The following is a 26161-nucleotide window of genomic DNA, read 5'->3' on the forward strand; positions in this document are numbered from 1 at the left end:
TTTGCTGTCAATCCTCCTGGCTTCAGGGATGTGTGTGTTCCTTTGAACACAGAGGTTGCTTTCCTCTGTTAGAATGTTTGTACCTAAGGCCGCTTTGCAGCGTCTCTTGGTGACATCATTGTTTTAAAAAAAGCCCTCTCTCTCCTTGACTAGTGATCTCTGGGAACCATGGTATTGGCCTGAATCCCCTACTCACAAGTACGTCGGTGTTATTTACGCACATGAAGCGGTTGGCAGAGCCAGCACTCGCTGGCTGTTGGATAGAAGTCGGTTCCCAGTGGGAGCTTTCGTCCCTGGCCTGGCTGACTAGCATCCGGGTGATAGGCCTTGGATGAGGGGGTCTGAGGTTCTTCTTTGGAAATTGTACTGAAAAGGAAATAAGGGCCTAACACAGATTGGGCTATGACGCTGCTGCAATGACAAACAGGCTCAGGCTGTTTCCACTTTCAAGCCCTTGATCTTGAACCATTTCCTCTGTGCAACCTGAGCCATGTACTCTGTGCAACTCCTTGCTGCCTCTTGTTCCAGAGGAAAATGGGATTCTGACTGCTTGATGATTGATGGAATGGTTTCCCAGTTAGGAGACCAGGCTGAGAAGTTGTGGCAGAGAGATGAAGGAGGAACTGGGAAATATCCCCCTGCTAGTTTACACGTGAGCGTCATTTCTCTGAAAACACACCCCTCCCCTCTATACACCAAGGATTAATGAAAGACAGTTTATAAGAAAACTCTTCATTACTTTTTCATGCCAGGCACTGCTGGATCTCTATTTGCTAGAAAGCATTGAAGAAAGCGACAAGCATGCAATTGTATCCTTTCCAGTTACTGGTATGACACCTTCAGTATGTGCACGTAAATGTTCTGTGATGCTGAGATGTTTGGATTGTCCATCTGGCAGCTCCACTGAGCAGAGGGAGGCTGAGTGAGTAACGGGAGTGCTTCAGGGTCTGAAGGTAACCTTTCTGAATGGCTGGCAGAAGCCAATGAGCATTCCTTTCTGGTAACTTATTCGGACCACAGTTTTGAGCTCAGGACCTGTCTGTCTGCTGTTTCTAAGAGCTTCAAAAGGCAAGACTGATACCTCAGCAGATTTGTCTTCCTCCCATTCTTGTGTTTGCCTTTCATAGTGCTTTTTCTAACTGTAATGTGACCCATCTTTGGTCCTACAAATTTATGATCCTTAATTAGATGCTCGATGCCAGACAATTTACCTGCTGCTAGACATCATGCATTCCTTTCCGAACCAAACAGATGCTTCAATCAACTTCTTCCAAACAGCCTTTGCCATCCCTTGGGGTCTGGTTAAGCCGATCCAAGGGTTTTGGCTTCTAGACCACAAGGATTATGAAGTAAGTAGATAATGGATTTCTTCAATATACATTGCAGTACAAGGCTGTAATCTCGAAAATGCTGCTAAAAGCTGCTGCTTAGCTAATAAGGGGTGAGAAAATTTTGGGACTTTTTTTGTAATAGTGCTAAAATATACTCAGCACTAAAGGATGGGATGAAATTTTAACTGCGTTGAGAGACAGCTGATTGAAAGAAAGACAAAATCAACTTTAGTACTGCTTGATATCTGAGTTTTCAAAGCCAGCCCTTTAGGTTGTGCTCAGCAGAGCAGTGGTTTGGGTATTTCCAGTATTAAAACCGTGATCGCAGTGGTGAGGTTTGAGACACAAGACTGCATGAGACACTTTTCAACCAAATTCCTGTGGTTCCAATGCAGAAGCTCGTTCTTTGCCTGTCCTGATGTTAGTGTAAGGCGTGTGTCTGGGAGAACAGGTACCTATTTTGTAAGGTATTTCCATAAAGGGCTGTTTGTAGCCAGAGGTTTGGTTAACCCCCAAGAGAGGGAATGACACCGTCGAAAACACACCCTCAGTTCCGTCTGGCACACTGAAGTGCTTCTTTGCAAGCACTTAAGAACTGAGGTGAACCTGTCCTGTATGAAGCATTTCCTTGGTAGCTCACAGAAGTTTGTTTAACCCACATTCGCCCTTAGTTAAGAAATTAGGAGCTTTTTGCTCTCTGTGTGCCAATGTGTGAGCATCTTGAAAACTTTCATCCAGCCGTGCCAATTATATCCCCGCACTCCATCTGAATCAGTCACTGCGGTTAATCTTGTGGTAAGCATAAAGGTTCTGGCCAGTGGGCAAGTTTCTGTCTAGGGGTTACAACTCATTCTTCCTAGTACTCACTAAAAGTCCTGCCTGGGTTTTTTAACTTTCCTGGAAATACTAGGAATATTTGATTTCTCAAAATACCCAGATTAGTGTTTTGTGAGCTTCTGTTCTGGGCCTGTGATGCACTTCTTGTTGTTCAGAGCCAAAGTTTTCCAGTGAGTCAGACTCAGCAGGTGGTTTTGATGGTTGTAGGTACCACATTTGAAACCTTTCAGCCAGCCGGAAGGTGTCTGCAGGTAGCTTTTCCCTTAGTCGTTGCAATATTCTCATCAGTTTGTCCAAGAGAATTAGCAATTGCGCTGTGGATTCGGTCATCTCAGGCATGGGTGTTACAGGAGGAGAAGGGCAGAGCCTGCTCTTTTGCGAGCAGATTGAAAAAAGAAGAAAGGCTTGTACTTGTCCAAAGCTATGGTGAAATAAATGTGAATTCCAGTATGTTTGGGCTTCAGGGGAATGAAAGTCATTTACACCTACCTTGTAATTCCAGCCCTGGAGCTACCGAACCACCAGTCAGAGCCCATCATCTTCCCGATGCAGAGCTGCCCAATGTGGTTGTTGGGACACCATTCTCAAAACGTGGACTAAAATCTTCCACATACAGTAGATGTCCAGTCTGAGTATTTCAAAACGTTGCTGCTTCTGCTATGTGTGTTGCAGTGTAAGCATGGCTGTGCATGTGTATATACATGTGTATGGACTTTCTTTGTTTGCTGAGTGTTCTGTTTGCACTTAGTGTTCTCTCTAATGTTGACATGTTACTGAACATGTCAACTTTGGGACACCAACACAGTGAAGAATTCAAAGCGGTCCCAGCATTGAAATGTAGATGAATTTTCTTCTGACATGAGAATTCCCTCACCTGTGCAACTTAAAACTGGATCCCTCTGGCCTCAGAGGAAGGACTTTCGAAATTCAGTCAGAAATGTGAGGAAATAATTGAAAAGAAAATGCGTGTAAATTGTCCATGGGCCTGATACATCACCCCTGCAGTGAGGGGTCACCCGTATTTTTGTTTGTTGAATGTTTTTGTTACATCTCACCCCAGATTTCTGAAACACAGCATCACTGTTTTTATCAATCGATGGATTTTGAATTCTGTGTCTCAACAGATTTGGTGGTTTGCCATGTTCCTTCATGTCCTGTAGCACGGGGTGGTCACTGGCAGTCAGCATGCAGAGCCTCAACTTCCTTCGTGGCACCCAGCCCACTGCAACCCAATCTGCACCGTTCCACCTCAGCAGTGAATTTTCCTCAAGCATCAGAGCTGAATTTACTGAAGACTCCACTCCTGGTTAAGGTCTGTAGTGCCAAAACCCAGGAACAACTGGCCACCCCAAAGGCCTGTGAACTTGGTTTAAGGCAAAAACCCCCCAGTAGGTAACACGCAAGCTGCTGGGTTCCAAAGGTGGAGCATTTGCAGTCTGCGTGTGGTTATTGTATAGGCAGTCCTTTTGGAGGCAGCACAGTGGGGACAAGTCTGGAAGAGGGGAAATTAAGTTGTACTTTAATCACAGCACGCCCGTTGTCATGGAACTTCAGTTCATTTGTAAAAATAATCCTCTCTCCAAATTAGGAGACAATTGCTTGATACAATCAATAGCTTTTTTAATAGGCCCTTAAGAAGTATCTTCTAGTTAGAAGAAGCCAAGGAAGACTGAAGCTTTCCCTTCCAATTCAGTACGCTGCAAGTAGCAGCAAAGAACATGGCTGATCAGAGACACAGTGGGTTTATGTCGCTCGGTGCCATATCATCCTTTGGAGGCTCAGGTAGGAAAGGCTTGCTCTGCAGAAGGTCAGACTAACTCCCTCTGCATGGCTCCCTTGCCACCCGTCCTCCTCTCTCATGGGGTCTGCTATTTTCCAAGTCTGGTTAAAGCTGTCCAGAGGAGGTGCAGTGTTTGCTGGCTCAGAACGGACAGCGGATGCAGAGCGCATGGGAATGTGCGTGACGAGTGCTCTGGGACAGAAGGGGTCTGATGGTGACTTGGTTAATAAATCACTCAAGGAACACCTTCCCTGAAGGGCCATATGCTGCTCCCCTCCCAGTTGCCATTGATGAACCTTTTCTTTGCTTCAACGCGGGGATTTGGCTAAACAGAGGTGGTGGGAAGTGAGCTATCTGTGGAGAGCGGTGGTCGCGGGGCGAGGGCTGGGTTTAATGGGGAGACCACGGCTGTTCAGGAGTCCAGCGCCTTTTGTGGCTGGTCTCTTGACCTTTGCATGAAGCCAGCCTGGGGCGGTACAGTTGCTTGATTTCTGCTGTAATAAGTGTATGCTGTGTGCTGTCCTGATGAGGACAGCTCCTTGTTCTCCTACAGCATCAGCTTGTTTTCCTGCAGTGATTTGCCTGGCATTTGCTTTCTGAAGACAGCAGAATGCACTTTGTCAGGCTTCTATTATTTTGTGTCTTCTACCTTTGCTAGTGTGGCGTGGGTTTACTTGTGTGGTGGAGAGAACACTTCAACTGGTAGGAAAGTCTCCGCCAAAGGCTGGGCCAGGTGCCTGTCTTGCAGATGTTTTGGCAGTTCAGCTTGTCAGGTTGCGGTTTGTAAAGGCATGTTTCAGAATCAGGTACTCTAAAGGCACCCGTATGTGGCTGTGGGCAGCCTGCTCCAGGTGACCCTGCTTGAGCAGTGGGGTGGATCAGGTAACCTTGGTGACTGACTGCATTGTGATGCAGTGCGATGGGACACGGTTGCCGTGTCCTGGAACAGTCTGGGTAACTCCTGCATCTCTCCTCGGGGAGGGCTGCGTGTGTGTTGTGCACCGAGACACTTGGCAGCTACTTCTGGCTGTCCAGGTACTGTCAAAAAGAGCACAATTGGCGAACTGTCACGAGGAACTGTTGCAAGCTGAGCCACGTTACACAGGTATGGCAACTCTTGAATGAAAGTACAGTTGTGTTGGAGAGTAATCACAGGAGGCAGCTGGGCAAACTGGCCCCAATGTCAACTTCTGATCTGCGTGGGCTTTCTCTGTTTTCCTAATCAACGGGAAATCCAAGCTACGTTGTGCATCAGAGGCGGCGCGATCTTAGCTGTTGGGGTTGTTGGGATGGAGAGCTGAAATTCCTTCTTCTTTTTCCTCACCTTCTGCTGTGGATTTGTGCTTCTCGCAGAACTTGCGGAGCACAAGCTCTGCAAGGCAGTTGGGAAGCTGCACTGGAGCATTGTAGATTTGTGATAGCAACCGTCTCTCTGTTATGCTGTTGGCTTTTTAGACTGAGACCGAGGCTTTGCATTCAATGTCGGGCTTTTGCCTGAAACATGGGGCAGGATTTCTGCCTGAGTGGGAAAGGAAGGACCCAGTGCTGTGGGCTAAATGGCTGGCTACCTGACTTGCTAAATCCTCTGTCTGCACGGGTTAAATATGGCAAAGTGGAAATTCATGGAACTTGACTCCTAAGGTGCAGGAAGTGTCTTTCCCATCTGCTTGTCCTCCAGTGCTTGTGGGTTGCTTCCCGATTTTCTGGGGAAAACGCCCCTGAGCCAGTCAGTAGTTTTCTTCTCAGACTCTTGAGTTGTGCTCAGTGCAGGACCCTGACTGTGACGTGCTGTGAGTTCACGCGCTTGTGGCTTTTGTGCTGGCAGAAGGTACTGGGATGCATTCGCAGGTAGAGAGCTTGTGGCTTGAAACTGAGTCGATTCCAGTGCCCAGGCTTTAGAGCATAACCTTTCTTCACCACAAGAGCCTAGTCTTGGACACCAGCTGTGACCTCCTACGTTGTAAGGAAGAGAGGTTATTCGTGCAGGCCTGGGGTGCTTGTAATGTTGCAAGAGCAGCAGTACGTTTTGTGGAAGAATTTGAGAGTGAAGGAGCTTAAGTGTTGCTTAATGTTCTAAACAAACGGGCAAAAAGGGAAGGAGCCATCAGCGCTGCATGAAACCTACTAGGCGGCCACTGACAATGAAGAATCAAATGGAAACCAAGGGAAGGGACAAATCATGAGGAAACTCATCCTGTTACTGAGCAGCTTTTCAAATTAGGATTCCTTCTTTCTCAGGTTTTTTCCTGTTACTTACCTTGTCAGTACGTCTGTGGCATTTTTTGTTGGTGATCTCATAGGAATCAGAAAAGCAAAGGATTCTCCTTTTGCTCTGCTGGGAGATCAAAGTCTGTCCCAAGTGCCATTGTTTTAGGCTGAGAGCTACAAGTGACATACAGGAGATTTCACACTGCGTGCTGATGCCACTTCTGTCAATCTCCAAGCTAGGTATGGCAGACATGAGTCTATTTTTGCCTTTTTTGTCTTTATTTACAGTGCAGAATGCAAGAGCTACAGGCTGAGGTAACAACCAGTCTGCTGCAGTTTCCAGAGGTGACACTTCAGGCCCTTGGGCAAGATGGGAAAAGCCCGGATTCTGTGCTGTGCGGGAAGTTTTCTGGAGGTGAGCGTTTTCCTTTAAAGTTGGTCTCCTTACCAAGTTATTCTTGCCTGGAAGGGAGAGGACAACGCTGCTAAGCGCTGCGGCCACACTCCCAGAGTATTTAGTAGGATGCAGAGAGTGATCAGAGAGAGAGCTGCTGCAAGTGGCTGAGCAGGCTAGGCAGCTGACTTTCTAGGTGATCTGACAGTAGAGCTGGGTGCCTCTCTGGATCTCTAGGCTTCTTTTACTGCCAGGTAGTCCCTATCTACCGGACTGTCAATGCAGTAATTGAGTTAAGATGGCTTTCTCTTCTCTTCTCTTCCAGGGAGAAACGTGCTAGCCTGGCTGGCACGTGGCCCTCATCTGGAGGTAGTGAACTCTGTCACCGGAGAGCGTCTTTCTGCTTACCGATTCAGTGGAGTAAACCAAGAGCTTCCCACTGTTCGTGTGGTAAGGGAGTTTTCCTGGCAGAAGAGAACTGGGCTGCTGGTTGGCTTGGAAGAAGCAGAAGGAAGCGTTCTCTGCCTGTACGACCTTGGGATATCGAGAGTGGTTAAAGCTGTTGTTATTCCTGGACGGGTACGTACTTTTTCTTTGGAGACACGAAGGCTTTGTGATGTTAGGAGCTGCGTAATCCTGTCAGAAAACTGTCTTCAAAATATCCCAAACCTCCATAGGCATGCTGCCAATGACTCAGACATGTTCCCAAGAGTGTCCCACTTGCAAGCAGGTGCTTTAGAGCAGAACACGATTTTGTCTTGACTCGGGGTAGTGAGTCTTGGAGCTTTAGCTGGCAGAGGAGAGCTGTGGGCTGTCACAAGTGTATAGCCAATAAGGAAATTCCATTTTTGAAAAATAGCAAAGATTTGTTAAGTTTAATAGATTTGTTAAGTCTAATTAAGCTGGAAATTGGAAAAGGGAAATATAAGATGGGTTATGTTGCATATCGAATCTGTACCTAGAGCAGTGAGTTGAAATCAAATGGAGTGTTAGCTATGGGGTTTCTTCAGAAGATTCCTTTACCACCACAAAGTGGTTCAGGAGAAAATATGAAGACACCTTTGGGGGAAGCTTGGCTGTTGTGTGACGGAGGTTATGAATTCTGGAAGAAAGCCAAAGCTGATGTGAATTTTTGCCCTGCATGCTCTCGATTGAAAACGCATTTGGACTGTTGCTTTCATTTTGCTTCCTGTCTTTTTGGTGAGTAGATCAGTGAGGTCAGTGTGGACAGGACACAAGTCTTACTGGTTGGACTGTTTGCTAGTAAATGGAAGGCACTATCAGGGTTTTGTACAGGGCTTTTGTGTTTTTTTCCTCTCTCTTTTCCTTGTTGTCATGCGAAGCAAGGCATTGTTTTTAAATCTTACAGTCTTGTATTTGCTTTCTTGATTCCTATATGCTAATTCTGGCTTCCTTTTCAAATGATTTCTATTCGTCAGAGCCTGCGATGTCTCTTTGGAGTGGCAGCAGTGGCTACAGATGTTGGTTACATCCTTCCGGCTGACCTTTGTTTGGATGATTTATCTGGCAGTAAGAGTGAAGTAGAAGCATCAGGTAAGCTTTCAGTTTTCAAACTGGAATTGAAAAATAAGGCAACTTGTGGCTTTTACCTCAACCCTGAGCATGCTATGTGAATGGGAGCCCCTGTCTGATGGGAGAGTTTGTGGTTCTTTGAATACATGCACGATGGCAATGGCAAAGAGAGTGCTGCCTAAATAGGTATTTGGCCTGGAGCGGTAGAATTGGATTACAGGTGGTGTCACATCAGTGTTTAAAATGCCACCTCCATGGAATCATTTATTGCCTGGTTTTGTGTGTGCAGATCTAGAAGTTTTCTTTACTATTCCTGCTGAAGTCCCACAAAGAAGAGCAATTGCGACCAGGGAACGCAGACATCTCTCTTTTCAATTGCAAGCACCTTCTGGACCATCAGTATCAACCCTGTGCTACATAAGCAGAACCAATCAGCTGGTGGTGGGCTTTTCAGATGGCTACCTGTCACTATGGAACATGAAAACTCTGAAGAGGGAGTAAGTAGGCCTTTATGCTCGGCCATGCCTGGGGTGGCACTCTTTTTGCTTAAGGAAGCATATTAATGTATAGAGAGCTTTTCTTATTTCATTGTTGTTGCTGTTGTTTTTGTTTTTTAAACCTGTAGGCACCACACTCAACCAGAAGGTGGCCGGATTCCTGTCTATGCTGTTACTTTTCAAGAGCCTGAGAATGATCCTCGCAATCGTTGCTACCTCTGGGCCGTTCAGTCTACACAAGAAAGGTGAATAAGAACTTACCATGAGCCACTGAATGAATTTAATTTTTTGTTCAGTATGTGTTCACCTGCAGTTGATACGTGTCTGGTTGTTCTGGTTTTTGTAGCTGCGCAGGAGATTCTCTCAGGTACGGAAGGTACCTGATCTTACAATGAGCTTACAATGCAATCTCAACAGGATTTCACTGTTGGGAAGAGGGAGCTACTAATTCCTGCCTTCTGAATGAAGGCAAAGCAGCAGTGGCTAATCATTTGTGCTTGCATTCTTGAATGATTTCCGTTGTTTCTTGACGACTGCTTCTGACATGTTTGGTATTTGCAGCGTGACACGAAAATACCATTGAGCCCAGCTGAGCTGCAGGTCAGATGTGCCGGGCTGCTGCCCCTGAAGGAGGGAGGTGCCGGCATTGCCCATTCCCTTCTGCCAACTGGAGCAGCCTCTGGAGCCTTTGTGAGCCAGTTCAGCTCACCTGGCAGACAACAGCCACTGTTCAGCAGACAAGTCAATGGTTTCCTGCTGGGCTAAGGAATCAGATCAGAATGTTGCAGGGTGCAGTGGCTTGGCACTTTGGGAGGAAGGGAAAGGAAGGGATGAGATCTCTCTCTCCTTCAGCATCTGGAAACTCCCTAATCAGCTCAGCAGTTTCTATTAGGTTTGACTTGAAAACCTTGTTGACTGAGAACTCTTCCCTTTGAAGAACTACTTCCAACAACTTATAGTTTGTACAGCAACACCAGACTAAAGCTTTCCAATTGTAGGGTGAGCACTTGCCCCCGAAGCTGTCAGAGTTTCCTCCTTTATGTTTTAATGGCTGAATGTGACCAGCCTGTCGTGTTTTTGGAGGTCGTGGTGCTGGTCTTCTCAGCAAAAGTGTGCCATTAAGATGTCTTCAGTCTAGATCTAATGAAATGAGGACTATAAAGCAGCTTTGTAACCAAATTCCATCACTGATTCTTTTTTCAGTGGAGGGGACGTTGTGAGTTTACATCTGTTGCAGCTGGCTTTTGATGGCAGAAAACGCTTGGCATCCGGACAAGTCATGTATGAGGTAAATGATGCATGTATGAGAGAGGATGAAAGGAGTCGTTTTCTCTATGGGACTATCACCTAAGTTGGCCTGTGCAGTATTTACCCTTAAAATTCAGAGCTGACTGAAAAAAAATAGTAAGTCTTTTGCTGGTGCTTCTTGGGCGTGGCGTTTGTCCACGGTTTTTGAAAGCAAGCCATGGAATTTGATCCTGCAGTGTCATGTGTGGACTGGCTCCTCTTCGCATTGGAATAAAAGTTGGAAATTCAGCAGTTAAAATTAATCTCTGACAGGCTCCTGATACTATTGGTTTTAGTGTTTGTTTATTCTATAATAGAAGTGAGAGTCTCCGCTTAGGCTTCATGTTAGTTTCTCAAAGAGATGGGTTTGATTTTTCTTAGCTGCTGCTCTTGTCTGTTATTTCCAAAGTTACTTGATGAAAGAGAAGGGAGCATGCGTGCTTCACAGACAACTTCAGCATTTTTCTTTGTAGCCAGACATACGTTCTTTCAGATTTAGGAATAATGTCTGGTTGGATCTCAAATGCCCTTTCTGCTTGTCGCTTCTTTTTTCCCCAGGGTTTGAAATCCTGCGGCGAATGCTACAGTTTGGATCTCACAGGTGGAATCGTTCCCTTGAGAGGGCAGACCAGGAATACTAAACTACTCAGCTGTCAGACCATTGAAAAATTTAGCCACCCTGATGGCAGTGAGGAAAGCCTTAATGAAGGTTTGTTCATTAGACTAGCTTGCTGGGCTTACTGAAAAGGAGACACTGGATGCCTAGGTTATCTGAGATTCCTCAAGGGAACAAGTGGCTTCCATTTTAATCTCTCTAAAGGCAGTTTAGTTTCAGGAGCTAACAAAAGAGAAATGGCACAGAAGCTCACAATGAGACATCCCTGGAGGTATTTGAGAGGCATGGAGATGTGGTGCTTAGGGACATGGTCCCTAAAAAGAAGTTAATGGTGGACTTGATGATCTTAAAGGTCTTTCCAACCAAAACAAGTCTATGATTCTATTCCAACTGGAGGGAAAATCCATACTGTATATAGTTTCTCACTGGAATCAACATCCATGTTTTTCTGAAGTGTAGCAAACACAAGGCAGATGATGTTTGCTGCTGAGTCCTGCAACTAATAGTGAAGTGTATGAGGTTCCCTAAATGGTAATAATGAAATCAACAGAAATAGCACCTTGTTCCTTACTCAGTTATGGAAAATGAAATGCCACCTACTTTGCTTACGTCCAGCAAATGCATTCTCCCCAGAGAAGAGAGACGGCTCCACTTAGTGAGAGAACTGGAGTAGAATGTTACTGAGCGACACAAGTGTATACTAGACATGTTTGCATGCTTTCTGAAAGCATCCTAGGATGCTTTGGGTTTTGCTAAACTCTTCCTCATCCCAATCAGTACGTGTTGTGCTTGGTGACAGAACTAAGGTAAAACGGAAAGCGGTGTTTTAAAAATAGCAGACAAATCGTATTTTCCACCAATGAGAATCAATGTCTTGTCTTTTACAGTCATCTCTCCTGAGACCAGTGTCTCAGTCTTCAGCTGGCAAGTGAATACCTATGGTCAGGGAACACCATCGACTTTTTTGTGTGTATTTCACATTAATCGCTGGTATCAGACTGAAATGCCGGATTCACTAAGGTAGGTTTTTCTTTCGTTGTTCTCCATATATCGCTTTGGAAGAATTCACTGAGCTGTCAGCGTTGAGCTTATGCACTGCTTTTCTTTAAGGGCGGAAGAATTCCTTCACGATTGCCCCTACTTTGCACTGTGGTCGCTGGATGCTGTAACGAGGGTGACTTCTCCAAAGCTCATTTTGGATGTTCTGGTACAGGAGCGGAGTCTCAGTCGGGGAGTTCCTCCATCTCATCCACCACCTGAGCAGTTTTTTCATCCAGGCATCTACAACTTTGGTAGGTATTTCACTGCTTTGAATAGTGCTAAGCTGCCATGGAGGTCAGAGGCCATGGACTGGTTCTCGGATTCATTGTTTGTCACTCCAATACCCAAGGAAGAAGCTCCAGGCCCCTCCCAAGGCCACCTCTGAAACATATCTGAGAGCCTGCTGTCTGGGTTTTGGTGTTTGTTGCTTTGGTAATGCCGACACTGAAGTGGTGATGGTTATAAAATGAAAGGGCCTTGAACTGAAGCTCACAGCACCTGGATAGCACTCGAGAGAAATTGTTTTGTATCCCAAACTGCGTCAGTGCTCTGCTGAAGACAACGGGTGCTCAGTTACATCTGTCCAGATACTGCTACGTGCGAGTGTAAAGTGCTCAGAGAGTAACCGTGAGAGTACAGGGGCCTGTCACATGCTCATTGTTTCTGCAGATGGTACGTGCTTGCTGAACTCCGGAGTGGTTCACATGACTTGCACCGGCTTCCAGAAGGAGGTGATCTTTGCTGTACCTTTATTGCGAGTGTCGGGAGATGTAGCTTTTCCATGTTCTCTCTTGCCCCACTTTCAGCCTCAGAGACCCTTTATGCTCACCCTGCCCATTTGCAGGCATCATTCCGGTTGCGTCCTGCCAGTTTTAGGTGCGCGGTAATGTTTTAGGGCGACTCTTGGGACTGTAACACTCCTGTTGTCACCCGTTGAAGCACGATCGGGGATTGAATGCCTAGAAAGAAATGCAGCATTGCTTTAGGGGAGGGAAAGCCATTACTTCTTTGTTCCTCACCCGTGGAACTGCTGGCATGGCCTGAAGCGAGGGTTTTGATCCCTGATTAACTTGAAGGAGGGGGGCAGAAGGGAGAACAGGAGAAAGTACTGGGCATTTGGGGAAGAAAAGCAATGCTGTCTTAACCCGTATTTTGTGACTGATGTTTCAGGCGTTGCAGTTGCTAAAGAAATCCGGTCCTTCAATAATCAAAGCCATTCCTGAGACCTACAACAGGTGTCTTGTATCTGGCTTGCTCTCTCCGAGACTGTCTGATGTCCCGCCATCCAGTTTGAGTCAGGTGCGTGCGTATCAGGGGATCACAGGGGAGATCCATCCCTCTTGTTTGCCAGGGCTGCAGAGGCTTCGAGAGATGATGATATGGTCTTCCTCATATTTGCCCTGAAGCACGAGTGTTGCCTTCAGTTAGCAGAAGTAACAGTCGCCTGAGGTCCCAAGTGCCGCATTTGACTGGCAGCAGCCCCAGCGGATCTGGGGCTAGGGAGCCATCGGCTAATTCTGTGCCACAGAGAGGCCCAAGGCATTGTGCAGTTAGTGCTGGTCGGGTGCAAGAGGAGGCATCAGTCCCTCAGAGCAACCTCCATCCCCGCCTGTTTCCCAAAGCATTAGGTTTGGCATTTAGTACCTGACAAGGGGGGGAGTCTGCCTCAGAGGCAAACTACTGCATCCTCTGAAAGCAGAGCTATACTTCTGGACTAATTGACTTGTGATCTCTGAATGAATCGGCAGTTAGAGATAAACACTTAGAGTTGAGGGTTCAGATATCAAAATATATCGGAGTCTCATTTTATTTTGTCTGTTGTGATTAGGAGGAGCAATTTGAAGCGATACTGTCAGCTGCTGTCCGGACAGGCTCTTTAGATTTTCTGACGGGATGCATTAAACATTGGGCATCTGAAGGTAATCCTTGACTTCTGAGGCTGGTTTTATGGTAGACTTTTTAGCTTTGAGTTTGAAGGTGCTGATTCATTTCTTCGTTTTCTTACAGAGCGGCCAAGTTCTGCTGCCAATTGGCGGTTTGTTCTTGCGTGGACGTGGAACAAAGTGATCTGTACAAAAAATGAGTTGGACCAAATGTGTGAGTACTAATGTGGTCATTCTGCACCTGTAAAATCATTCCTACTGATTGAACTTGCTCAGAAGTCTGCTGGCACCTGTTATTGCACACGGTTCCCGAAGGGAACCTTGAAACTCTGCAATTGCTTTGTACGCTAATGATGGACTATTTCTTCTTGAAAAGGTGCTCCGCTCTTCGATGGTTCTTGCAACTTCATTGACCCACAGACGTTACGGTCTCTTCAGCACTGCCAGTTGCTTTTGACCAACCTTAGCAGAGTCTTAAACTGTTTTCTAACAGAGGCACGAGAGCTTACCGAACAAGGTTTGTAACAGCATCATTCAATCTCTCATACATTCTGTTAAGATTTGGAGTGATGCTTGGGTTGTAATTGTGGAAACAGGAGCTTTGGTTGGTTTTGATGATGGGAAGGCAGTCAGACGCAGCTGGGAGAAGGGGCTTAAATCTGAGAAGTTGTGACTGTCACGTAATATGCACGGAGTTCTGGGACATAGTTTGTTGTGGGGATCGTGCAAGTGGCTGGGGAGGTTACGTTCAGCAAGAAGCTACACAGGCAGCAGCTGGGTTGAGATGACAGCAAGTGAATGTGGTAGCATTTGCTATAGTAAAAATGTCTGCTATGTGAAAAGCTCTAGTTGCATTTTAACCTCTAGTGAACCTGTTTCTTTGCAGGGGTTGCTTTTTGTTTTGGTGGTGACTGTGTGGGATTCTCTTCAGAGAAGAGAGTCATACCGAGTGAGAATACAAGGAGAAAGATTTCTGCCCTGTTATTTAAATACTTCCTATTGAGTAGGATGAAGGGAATTGTGTAGAAGTGAAGATTTGCAGAAAGAGAAATCATCTTATGCCTTGTTTCAGGTTTTGCCAACTTGAGAAAGAAGCAGTTGGTAACCAGCCTTGTTTCTTTGTATGCGCAAGTGGTTGCCTGGTTCTGTCGATCCAGTCTCCTTCCAGAGGGTTTAGGTAAGCATGAACTGTAATTCATTTGCAACAGGGAGACCATCCGCTCAGCCATGTCTATGGAGACATTCTCAGCTGTGCTTTAGTAGTCGTTTCATCAGTAACAAGTCGTGTTTGTTTCGTGGCCGCAGCGTATGCTGGAGTTCTGTTTCTGAAACGGAGCTGTTCCTGTTTTATCAAGTATGGGGGGTAGAATAATGCAGCTACCTCAGCTCTAAACCAAAAATGGCACTTGAGACAGGAAGGTCTTGAGTCTTGTGTCATACTGGCACAAAGGCAGAAAGAGCCTTGGCTTCGTTCAGAGTCGGAGGCTTCTCGGTGCTGAGCTCATTTCCTGCTATTTTAGTCAACGTGTTGCTTTAAAAATGTGCTGTTCCTTCTTTAATTTGCTTGGACTTTCTTGCCTGCAGATGACGATGTGCCTTTGGCTCGACCTTTCTACAATTATCCTCTGCTGCAGAGCTACTACACCGGCCATCGACAGCAACTTGAGCGTCTGTCAAGGTAGGCCTTACAGGGAAACTCTGGAAGGCTTCCGCTGCACATCCAGGAGCGGAAGGGAATGGCTGTTGTGTCGACAGTTGTCTCTGCTGTGCTGAATTCATTTGCTGTCAATCCTCCTGGCTTCAGGGATGTGTGTGTTCCTTTGAACACAGAGGTTGCTTTCCTCTGTTAGAATGTTTGTACCTAAGGCCGCTTTGCAGCGTCTCTTGGTGACATCATTGTTTTAAAAAAAGCCCTCTCTCTCCTTGACTAGTGATCTCTGGGAACCATGGTATTGGCCTGAATCCCCTACTCACAAGTACGTTGGTGTTATTTACGCACATGAAGCGGTTGGCAGAGCCAGCACTCGCTGGCTGTTGGATAGAAGTCGGTTCCCAGTGGGAGCTTTCGTCCCTGGCCTGGCTGACTAGCATCCGGGTGATAGGCCTTGGCTGAGGGGGTCTGAGGTTCTTCTTTGGAAATTGTACTGAAAAGGAAATAAGGGCCTAACACAGATTGGGCTATGACGCTGCTGCAATGACAAACAGGCTCAGGCTGTTTCCACTTTCAAGCCCTTGATCTTGAACCATTTCCTCTGTGCAACCTGAGCCATGTACTCTGTGCAACTCCTTGCTGCCTCTTGTTCCAGAGGAAAATGGGATTCTGACTGCTTGATGATTGATGGAATGGTTTCCCAGTTAGGAGACCAGGCTGAGAAGTTGTGGCAGAGAGATGAAGGAGGAACTGGGAAATATCCCCCTGCTAGTTTACACGTGAGCGTCATTTCTCTGAAAACACACCCCTCCCCTCCATACACCAAGGATTAATGAAAGACAGTTTATAAGAAAACTCTTCATTACTTTTTCATGCCAGGCACTGCTGGATCTCTATTTGCTAGAAAGCATTGAAGAAAGCGACAAGCATGCAATTGTATCCTTTCCAGTTACCGGTATGACACCTTCAGTATGTGCACGTAAATGTTCTGTGATGCTGAGATGTTTGGATTGTCCATCTGGCAGCTCCACTGAGCAGAGGGAGGCTGAGTGAGTAACGGGAGTGCTTCAGGGTCTGAAGGTAACCTTTCTGAATGGCTGGCAGAAGCCAATGAGCATTCCTTTCTGGTAACTTATTCGGACCACAGTTTTGAGCTCAGGACCTGTCTGTCTGCTGTTTCTAAGAGCTTCAAAAGGCAAGACTGATACCTCAGCAGATTTGTCTTCCTCTCATTCTTGTGTTTGCCTTTCATAGTGCTTTTTCTAACTGTAATGTGACCCATCTTTGGTCCTACAAACTTATGATCCTTAATTAGATGCTCGATGCCAGACAATTTACCTGCTGCTAGACATCATGCATTCCTTTCCGAACCAAACAGATGCTTCAATCAGTTCTTTCCGAACAGCCTTTGCCATCCCTTGGGGTCTGGTTAAGATGATCCAAGGGTTTTGGCTTCTGGACCACAAGGATTATGAAGTAAGTATCTCACAGTTTTCTTTGGTGTTCATTGCAAATTCTATTACTCACAGAAGTTTGTTTAACCCACATGCGCCCTCAGTTAAGAAACTGGGAGATTTTTTGGTTTTTGTGTGCAGCTTAATAACCATGACCTCTATCTTCTACAGAACTCACTGGCCCTGCTCTTTCACCCAGCTACAATGAGACCTGTGTCATGGCAACACTGGAGAGTTCTTCAGTGCCTCATGTGCCAAGGAGAGCACAGGCAAGCCCTCCGATACATGCAGATGATGAAGCCACCCATGTCAAGCAGCGGTGAAGTGAAGCTTTCCCTCAGTGTGTTGCTGTCCAATAGGTAACGAAATAGATCCCACTATTTTGGCATAATATCTTGGGGCAGCTTTTGGGGCATAATGTTAATAATCTTTGTTATCCTTGTAATAGTCTTAAAAGAAAATAATACAAGAAATTAATTGCAGGTGCCTGGTGGAGGCTTGGGGCCTGTTGCATCAACACAGCACCAAGTTAAACATGGAGGAGCTGCTAAAACACACGTACAAAATCTGTCGGGAGCTGGGACTAATGGAAGATTTATTGAAACTACATTTTACAGTCACGGAACAAGTAAGTGTGGACAACAGGTCTTTAAAAAGAGAAGAGGTGGAATCCTAGTACAGTTCTGACAGGTGTTATTTCTCACAGGAGCATTTGGAGAAGTTTTTACTGACCAATGCTGATGTTCAGAGTCATGAATTGCTTTTAGCCCACCAACGGCAGCGTGCCAATTCTAACCCCGCAGAACAGCTGAATCAGTCACTGCAGGATCCTTCATCTGTCATCACAGAAGGTAATTTTAGGAGGGTGAAGGAGTTGTGACACTAACCATCACTCTCTTGGATGAGACAGGGCTGATACCCATTCCCTCTTGTTTCACAGTCTCCAGACCAACGCCATTATCAACAGTAACAAACAAAGCTAATGCAGGAAATGTGCATACAATGGCAACATACATCAGTAATGTTTTGTCCAAAATTGAAGAAGTCCGTATTGGAATTGAGCAGAAAGCCCACGTCACACAACGTGATAGGTAAGAAGCCTTCTAAAAATGTTGTGTCTTGAGCTAGATTCTTGGAAAGAGAGGGAGGGGAAAAGGCATTATAAGTAATGTTGGATGAGAGAGGTTTTCTTCTAGGACACTTCTATTTCTGCAAACACATATTTTTACGTGCTTTCAGAGTTTTAGATAGCTGAAACCAAATGGACTAGAGGATCTTTCAAGGTTCCTTCCAAACCCTAACATTCTCTGATTCTGTGGAGCTAAAGCTATGATTACCATCAACCCATTGGTGTAGGGGTTTGGATGGATGTGACTATGCCATCAAGTTGTAATCTTTTACCTCTTCCTGCCCAATTCTGGCTTCATTTTTCCCAGGCTTAGTTAGAAATAGTCAGAATTCTACAGAATGGAAGAAAGGCTGGGAGTTTTCCAAAGCTATGGTGAAATAAATGTGAATTCCAGTATGTTTGGGCTTCAGAGGATTGGAAGTCATTTACACCTTCTTTGTAATTCCAGCCCTGGAACTACCAAACCACCAGTCAGAGCCCATCGTATTCCCGATTCAGAGTTGCCCAATGCGGTTGTTGGGACACCAATTGCACAACGTGGTGGTCGCTGGCACTCAGCATGCAGAGCCTCAACTTCCTTCGTGGCACCCAGGAAACTAAAACCGAAACTGCAACGTTCCACCTCAGCAGTGAATTCTGCCCGAGCAAAAGAGCTGAATTTACTGAAGACTCCACTCGTGGTTAAGGTCTGTACGGCCAAACCCAGGAACAACTGGCCACCCCAAAGGCCTGTGAACTTGGTTTAAGGCAAAACCCCCCCAGTAGGTAACACACAAACTGCTGGGTTCCAAAGGTGGAGCATTTGCAGTCTGCGTGTGGTTATTGTATAGGCAGTATTTTTATAGGCAGTATGGTGGGGACGGGTCTGGAAGAGGGGAAGTTAAGTTGTAGTTAAATCCCAGCACGGCTGTTGTCACAGAGCTCCGTGAAATAAGCTTGTTTTTACTGGATAGAACAAAGGAAGTCCAATTTGGAACTCTCAATATGCTTAGATATTGAAAGATGCAATTTGTCGCTTAAATGATCCTCCTTTTAAACCCTTTCCATACTGTGAAATCACCTTCAGCTGAGGAAGGAAGACCTGAACGCTCCTCGCTGAAGCTGGGTGGGGACTTCTACAGCAGGGTCACTTATTTTCATCTGGTGCACAGATGGATCCATTGATTAGTAAAGGAATCGGCTCTGGCTGTTGCTGTGCTGGGTGGTGCTTCGCAGGGCAGCGTGCTCAGTCACTGTGTCTGGGGTGCCATGTGAAGCTGTGTGCCTTTTAGAAGAGCAGCATAGATATGGCAAAACTCATCGGGAGGGGAGATAGTGTTGCAGACAAGAAGATGCCCTATCTGTGTTCCGTCAGGTAATCAGTTGGAAACATTTTATGTTGGCATTAAGAAAGAGGCAAGGAGAAACGTGAAAAGCCTGGGGTTTGTCCTTCAGGATTTTCTACCTTTGGGAGAAGAGCAGCGTAGAGGCAAAGCTTTGTCCTTGCTGCTGGCACAGACTCTGTAACTTAAACTAACTTAACATGGTTTTAATGAGTCAACTGTGGTTTAAATGGAGTGGTTTTATCTCTGTTCATAGCGAGCTAAAGCCTTGGCCACATCAGCTCCTGGCTTTTCTGGGATCACCCCTCAGTCTATTCTGAGACCCAGCCTCCGCACCAAACCCCTAGCGTCTCCCTCTGCATCTCCAGGACGATCCATTTGTCCTGTACGGCCAAAGGAATCGAGAATATCTTTCAGGGAAGAGAACTCGAATGCCAGATGGACTGCTGAGGTAAGCAGGGCTGCACTTAGGGATTGTTACAGTTAAAGGCCTTACTGACTCTGATCTGATTGGGATGGTTTTTTTCCCAGTTTGCCAAAAGTCCTTACATTGCGAATAGGAATTGCGCTTCAGACCGGCAGACTTGAATTTGGTCAAAAAAGCCACGGCAGAGCTTCTGTAACGCCTCGTGCCTACAGCACCATACTCACAAGAAATGCCCATGACCTTGGAGGTCTTTACTTGGCGTTGTTAGGAGCTGTGATTCCAAATGAACGTACCGAAACTGGGAGCAGAACAGGGCCATGTGCTAATCTACACATGTGATCTTTCTGTATATGTACTAAGGAATTGTCATCATCTGTTTTTATTATAACGATGACTGCCTCTTATAGAGAGCTTCTGAATTATAACAGGCGGCCCCCGCGAATGTGCGCTCGCTCTTTCTGATACATCAGCTTCTTACTAATAGAGCAGGGTGGCCAGCTTAATTTACTTGTTCCATCCAACAAGCATAGTGAGTGCTACAGTTCTCGTGGTAGTGCGTGCCAGCATCAGCAAAAAGAGGTCTTGAGTTATGATTCTGGGTATGCAAAGCCCAGGTTAATCTTACGGTAAGCATAAAGGTTCTGGCCAGTGGGCAAGTTTCTCTTAGGGGTTACCAGCTGTTCTTCATAGTACTCCCTAAAGGTCCTGCATGGTTTTTTTAACTTTCCTGGAAATATTCAATTTCTCAAAATAGCCAGCTTCAGATCTCTGTTTTGTGAGCCTTCGCTCTGGGCCTGTGATGCACTGCTTGTTGTCCAGAGTCAAAGTTTTTGAGTGAGTCAGACTCAGCAGTGGATTTTGCAGGTTGTAGGTCCCGCATTTGAAACCTTTCAGCCAGCCGGAAGGTGTCTGCAGGTAGCTTTTCCCTTAGTCCTTGCAATATTCACATCAGTTTGTCCAAGAGAATTAGCAATTGCGCTGTGGATTCGGTCATCTCAGGCATGGGTGTTTCAGGAGGAGAAGGGCAGAGCCTGCTCTTTTGTGAGCAGATTGAAAATGGCAGGTGCTGACGAGGGTGTGAGAATTGTTTTCCCTCCGAGTGGCAGGTTCTGTAGCTGCACTAGTCTTGCTGCTCGTTGGCTACAAGAACCAGGTGGAATTGGTGGGTGCTGGTGGGTAGAACTTGCTGCTCTTCAGTCACTACTTAGAAATAGCACAGCTCGTTGTGTGCAGTGGACTTCTTGTAATGAGGTGGCTTTTGGCTGTACACCTTTCCTTCACCAGAATGATCGTGATCCTCACCTGAGAGAGCGAGCAGTCACCCGAAATTCTGTATTAGACCGATGTGGCAAGATCCTTCCCAGAGTGCAGAGGAAGCTGGCTGGAGAGAGAGCTAAGCCTTACCATGTGCCTTCATCCATCATCACAGAAGGTAACTTTAGGAGGGTGAAGGAAGTGTGCAACTAACCATCACTCACTTGGATGAGACAGGGCTGATACCCATTCCCTCTTGTTTCACAGTCTCCAGACCAACACCATTATCAACAGTAACAAACAAAGCTAATGCAGGAAATGTGCATACAATGGCAACATTCATCAGTAATGTTTTGTCCAAAATTGAAGAAGTCCGTATCGGAATTGAGCAGAAAGCCCACGTCACACAACGTGATAGGTAAGCAGCCTTCTAAAAATGCTGTGTCTTGAGCTAGATTCTTGGAAAGAGAGGGAGGGGAAAAGGCATTATTGCCAGTAATGTTGGATGAGAGAGGTTTTCTTCTAGCGACGATTCTATTTCTGCGAACACATATTTTTACGTGCTTTCAGAGTTTTAGATAGCTCAAACCAAATGGACTAGATGATATTTCAAGATTCCTTCCAAACCCTAACATGATCTGATTCTGTGGAGCTAAAGCTATGATTACCATCAACCCATTGGTGTAGGGGTTTGGATGGATGTGACTATGCCATCAAGTTGTAATCTTTTACCTCTTCCTGCCCAATTCTGGCTTCATTTTTCCCAGGCTTAGTTAGAAATAGTCAGAATTCTACAGAATGGAAGAAAGGCTGGGAGTTTTCCAAAGCTATGGTGAAATAAATGTGAATTCCAGTATGTTTGGGCTTCAGAGGATTGGAAGTCATTTACACCTTCCTTGTAATTCCAGCCCTGGAACTACCAAACCACCAGTCAGAGCCCATCGTATTCCCGATTCAGAGTTGCCCAATGCGGTTGTTGGGACACCAATTGCACAACGTGGTGGTCGCTGGCACTCAGCATGCAGAGCCTCAACTTCCTTCGTGGCACCCAGGAAACTAAAACCGAAACTGCAACGTTCCACCTCAGCAGTGAATTCTGCCCGAGCAAAAGAGCTGAATTTACTGAAGACTCCACTCGTGGTTAAGGTCTGTACGGCCAAACCCAGGAACAACTGGCCACCCCAAAGGCCTGTGAACTTGGTTTAAGGCAAAACCCCCCCAGTAGGTAACACACAATCTGCTGTGTTCCAAAGGTGGAGCATTTGCAGTCCGCATGTGGTTATTGTATAGGCAATACTTTTGTAGGCAGTACGGTGGGGACGGGTCTGGAAGAGGGGAAGTTAAGTTGTAGTTAAATCCCAGCACGCCCGTTGTCACAGAGCTCCGTGAAATAAGCTTGTTTTTACTGGATAGAACAATGGAAGTCCAATTTGGAACTCTCACCATGCTTAGATATTGAAAGATGCAATTTGTCGCTTTAAATGATCCTCCTTTTAAACCCTTTCCATACTGTGAAATCACCTTCAGCTGAGGAAGGAAGACCTGAACGCTCCTCGCTGAAGCTGGGTGGGGACTTCTACAGCAGGGTCACTTATTTTCATCTGGTGCACAGATGGATCCATTGATTAGTAAAGGAATCGGCTCTGGCTGTTGCTGTGCTGGGTGGTGCTTCGCATGGCAGCGTGCTCAGTCACTGTGTCTGGGGTGCCATGTGAAGCTGTGTGACTTTTAGAAAAGCAGCATAGATATGGCAAAACTCATTGGGTGGGAAGATACTGTTGCAGACAAGAAGATGCCCTATCTGTGTTCCGTCAGGTAATCAGTTGGAAACATTTTATGTTGGCATTAAGAAAGAGGCAAGGAGAAACGTGAAAAGCCTGGGGTTTGTCCTTCAGGATTTTCTACCTTTGGGAGAAGAGCAGCGTAGAGGCAAAGCTTTGTCCTTGCTGCTGGCACAGACTCTGTAACTTAAACTAACTTAACATGGTTTTAATGAGTCAACTGTGGTTTAAATGGAGTGGTTTTATCTCTGTTCATAGCGAGCTAAAGCCTTGGCCACATCAGCTCCTGGCTTTTCTGGGATCACCCCTCAGTCTATTCTGAGACCCAGCCTCCGCACCACACCCCTAGCGACTCCCTATGCATCTCCAGGACGATCCATTTGTCCTGTACGGCCAAAGGAATCGAGAATATCTTTCAGGGAAGAGAACTCGAATGCCAGATGGACTGCTGAGGTAAGCAGGGCTGCACTTAGGGATTGTTACAGTTAAAGGCCTTACTGACTCTGATCTGATTGGGATGGTTTTTTTCCCAGTTTGCCAAAAGTCCTTACATTGCGAATAGGAATTGCGCTTCAGACCGGCAGACTTGAATTTGGTCAAAAAAGCCACGGCAGAGCTTCTGTAACGCCTCGTGCCTACAGCAACATACTCACAAGAAATGCCCATGACCTTGGAGGTCTTTACTTGGCGTTGTTAGGAGCTGTGATTCCAAATGAACGTACCGAAACTGGGAGCAGAACAGGGCCATGTGCTAATCTACACATGCGATCTTTCTGTATATGTACTAAGGAATTGTCATCATCTGCTTTTATTATAACGATGACTGCCTCTTATAGAGAGCTTCTGAATTATAACAGGCGGCCCCCGCGCATGTGCGCTCGCTCTCTTTCTGATACATCAGCTTCTTACTAATAGAGCAGGGTGGGCAGCTTAATTTACTTGTTCCATCCAACAAGCATAGTGAGTGCTACAGTTCTCGTGGTAGTGCGTGCCAGCATCAGCAAAAAGAGGTCTTGAGTTATGATTCTGGGTATGCAAAGCCCAGGTTAATCTTACGGTAAGCATAAAGGTTCTGGCCAGTGGGCAAGTTTCTCTTAGGGGTTACCAGCTGTTCTTCATAGTACTCCCTAAAGGTCCTGCATGGTTTTTTTAACTTTCCTGGAAATATTCAATTTCTCAAAATAGCCAGCTTCAGATCTCTGTTTTGTGAGCCTTCGCTCTGGGCCTGTGATGCACTGCTTGTTGTCCAGAGTCAAAGTTTTTGAGTGAGTCAGACTCAGCAGTGGATTTTGCAGGTTGTAGGTCCCGCATTTGAAACCTTTCAGCCAGCCGGAAGGTGTCTGCAGGTAGCTTTTCCCTTAGTCCTTGCAATATTCACATCAGTTTGTCCAAGAGAATTAGCAATTGCGCTGTGGATTCGGTCATCTCAGGCATGGGTGTTTCAGGAGGAGAAGGGCAGAGCCTGCTCTTTTGTGAGCAGATTGAAAATGGCAGGTGCTGACGAGGGTGTGAGAATTGTTTTCCCTCCGAGTGGCAGGTTCTGTAGCTGCACTAGTCTTGCTGCTCGTTGGCTACAAGAACCAGGTGGAATTGGTGGGTGCTGGTGGGTAGAACTTGCTGCTCTTCAGTCACTACTTAGAAATAGCACAGCTCGTTGTGTGCAGTGGACTTCTTGTAATGAGGTGGCTTTTGGCTGTACACCTTTCCTTCACCAGAATGATCGTGATCCTCACCTGAGAGAGCGAGCAGTCACCCGAAATTCTGTATTAGACCGATGTGGCAAGATCCTTCCCAGAGTGCAGAGGAAGCTGGCTGGAGAGAGAGCTAAGCCTTACCATGTGCCTTCATCCATCATCACAGAAGGTAACTTTAGGAGGGTGAAGGAAGTGTGCAACTAACCATCACTCACTTGGATGAGACAGGGCTGATACCCATTCCCTCTTGTTTCACAGTCTCCAGACCAACACCATTATCAACAGTAACAAACAAAGCTAATGCAGGAAATGTGCATACAAGGGCAAGATTCACCAGGAACATTCTGTCCATAATTGGAGAAATCTGTATCGGAATTGAGCAGAAAGCCCACGTCACACAACGTGATAGGTAAGCCTCTCCCTAATACTGTTGTGTCTTGAGCTGGATGCTTGGAGAGAGAGGGAGGGGAAAAGGCATTATAGGTATATGTTGGATGAGAGAGGTTTTCTTCTAGCGACGATTCTATTTCTGCGAACACATATTTTTACGTGCTTTCAGAGTTTTAGATAGCTCAAACCAAATGGACTAGAGGATCTTTCAAGGTTCCTTCCAAACCCTAACATGATCTGAATCAATGAAGCTAAAGCTATGATTACCATCAACCCATTGGTGTAGGGGTTTGGATGGATGTGACTATGCCATCAAGTTGTAATCTTTTACCTCTTCCTGCCCAATTCTGGCTTCATTTTTCCCAGGCTTAGTTAGAAATAGTCAGAAATATACAGAATGGAAGAAAGGCTGAGAGTTGTCCAAAGCGTATCTAAACCAAAGGGGTTTTCTGCTATGACAACTCTGTTTCTGCAAACATGTATCTTTACCTGACACTAAATGTGTTTACAGAATTTCACATAGCAGAAACCAGACATGTATGGGAAGAAAGGCTGGGATTTATCCAAACCTATGGTGAAATAAATGTGAATTCCAGTATGTTTGGGCTTCAGAGGATTGGAAGTCATTTACACCTTCCTTGTAATTCCAGCCCTGGAACTACCAAACCACCAGTCAGAGCACATCGTCTTCCCGATTCAGAGTTGCCCAATGCGGTTGTTGGGACACCAATTGCACAACGTGGTGGTCGCTGGCACTCAGCATGCAGAGCCTCTACTTCCTTCGTGGCACCCAGCCCCCTGCAACCCAATCTGCACCGTTCCACCTCAGCAGTGAATTCTGCCCGAGCATCAGAGCTGAATTTGCTGAAGACTCCACTCGTGGTTAAGGTCTGTACGGCCAAACCCAGGAACAACTGGCCACCCCAAAGGCCTGTGAACTTGGTTTAAGGCAAAACCCCACAGTAGGTCACACACAAACTGCTGGGTTCCAAAGGTGGAGCATCTGCAGTCTGAGTGTGTTTATTGTATAGGCAGTATTATTGTAGGCAGCACGGTGGGGATGGGTCTGGAAGAGGGGACGTTGTAGTTTAATGACAGCTTGCCTGTAGTCACAGATGCAATTTGTCACTTAAATGATCCTCCTTTTAAACCCTTTCCATACTGTGAAATCACCTTCAGCTGAGGAAGGAAGACCTGAACGCTCCTTGCTGAAGCTGGGTGGGGACTTCTACAGCAGGGTCACTTATTTTCATCTGGTGCACAGATGGATCCATTGATTAGTAAAGGAATCGGCTCTGGCTGTTGCTGTGCTGGGTGGTGCTTCGCAGGGCAGCGTGCTCAGTCACTGTGTCTGGGGTGCCATGTGAAGCTGTGTGCCTTTTAGAAGAGCAGCATAGATATTGCAAAATCATGGGGAGGGGAGATACTATTGGAGACAAGAAGATGCTCTCGGGGTAATCAGTTGGAAACATTTTATGTTGGCATTAAGAAAGAGGCAAGGAGAAACGTGAAAAGTGTTGCCTTTCTTAGGCGTGGCGACCTGGTTCAGGAACGGCAACGGCGCCACATTCTGGCAGCACGGTCCATTCAGCTCACAGACACCAATGTGGTGGACGGCAAATGGCGTTTATTAGCAAGGGGCACAGTGTTTT

At 46.1% G+C, this 26161-nt stretch overlaps 2 protein-coding genes across 2 annotated transcripts in view; both read left to right on the plus strand.

Moving 5' to 3' along the window:
- The window catches only part of LOC311189413 (WD repeat-containing protein 64-like), a gene marked incomplete at both ends in the record, with an annotated part of 38102 nt that extends 37767 nt beyond the window's left edge, over positions 1-335 (plus strand). The window contains one exon of the mRNA XM_084261076.1: positions 154-335. Coding sequence (XP_084117202.1) covers positions 154-335 — 182 coding nt within the window. The remainder of the gene's footprint in view (positions 1-153) is intronic.
- A 6115-nt stretch (positions 336-6450) lies between these two features.
- LOC311189414 (protein ELYS-like) lies at positions 6451-25344 on the plus strand (the record flags this gene model as incomplete). Its single annotated transcript, XM_084261077.1, has 28 exons — positions 6451-6571; positions 6876-7168; positions 7990-8104; positions 8373-8580; positions 8709-8825; positions 9784-9868; positions 10426-10576; positions 11371-11503; positions 11594-11775; positions 12194-12255; positions 12695-12823; positions 13353-13443; positions 13532-13621; positions 13784-13924; positions 14480-14584; positions 14992-15085; positions 15714-15837; positions 15938-15994; positions 16388-16534; positions 16684-16871; positions 16996-17140; positions 17219-17350; positions 20675-20822; positions 20912-21062; positions 21553-21790; positions 22684-22878; positions 24141-24288; positions 25160-25344. The coding sequence occupies 28 exons, from the start codon at positions 6451-6453 to the stop codon at positions 25342-25344; spliced, it is 3975 nt and encodes a 1324-aa protein (XP_084117203.1).
- Positions 25345-26161: the final 817 nt, after the last annotated feature.

This window comes from Gallinula chloropus (assembly GCF_964237585.1).
Source record: "Gallinula chloropus genome assembly, chromosome: 3".
In the NCBI taxonomy this organism is placed as follows: domain Eukaryota; kingdom Metazoa; phylum Chordata; class Aves; order Gruiformes; family Rallidae; genus Gallinula; species Gallinula chloropus.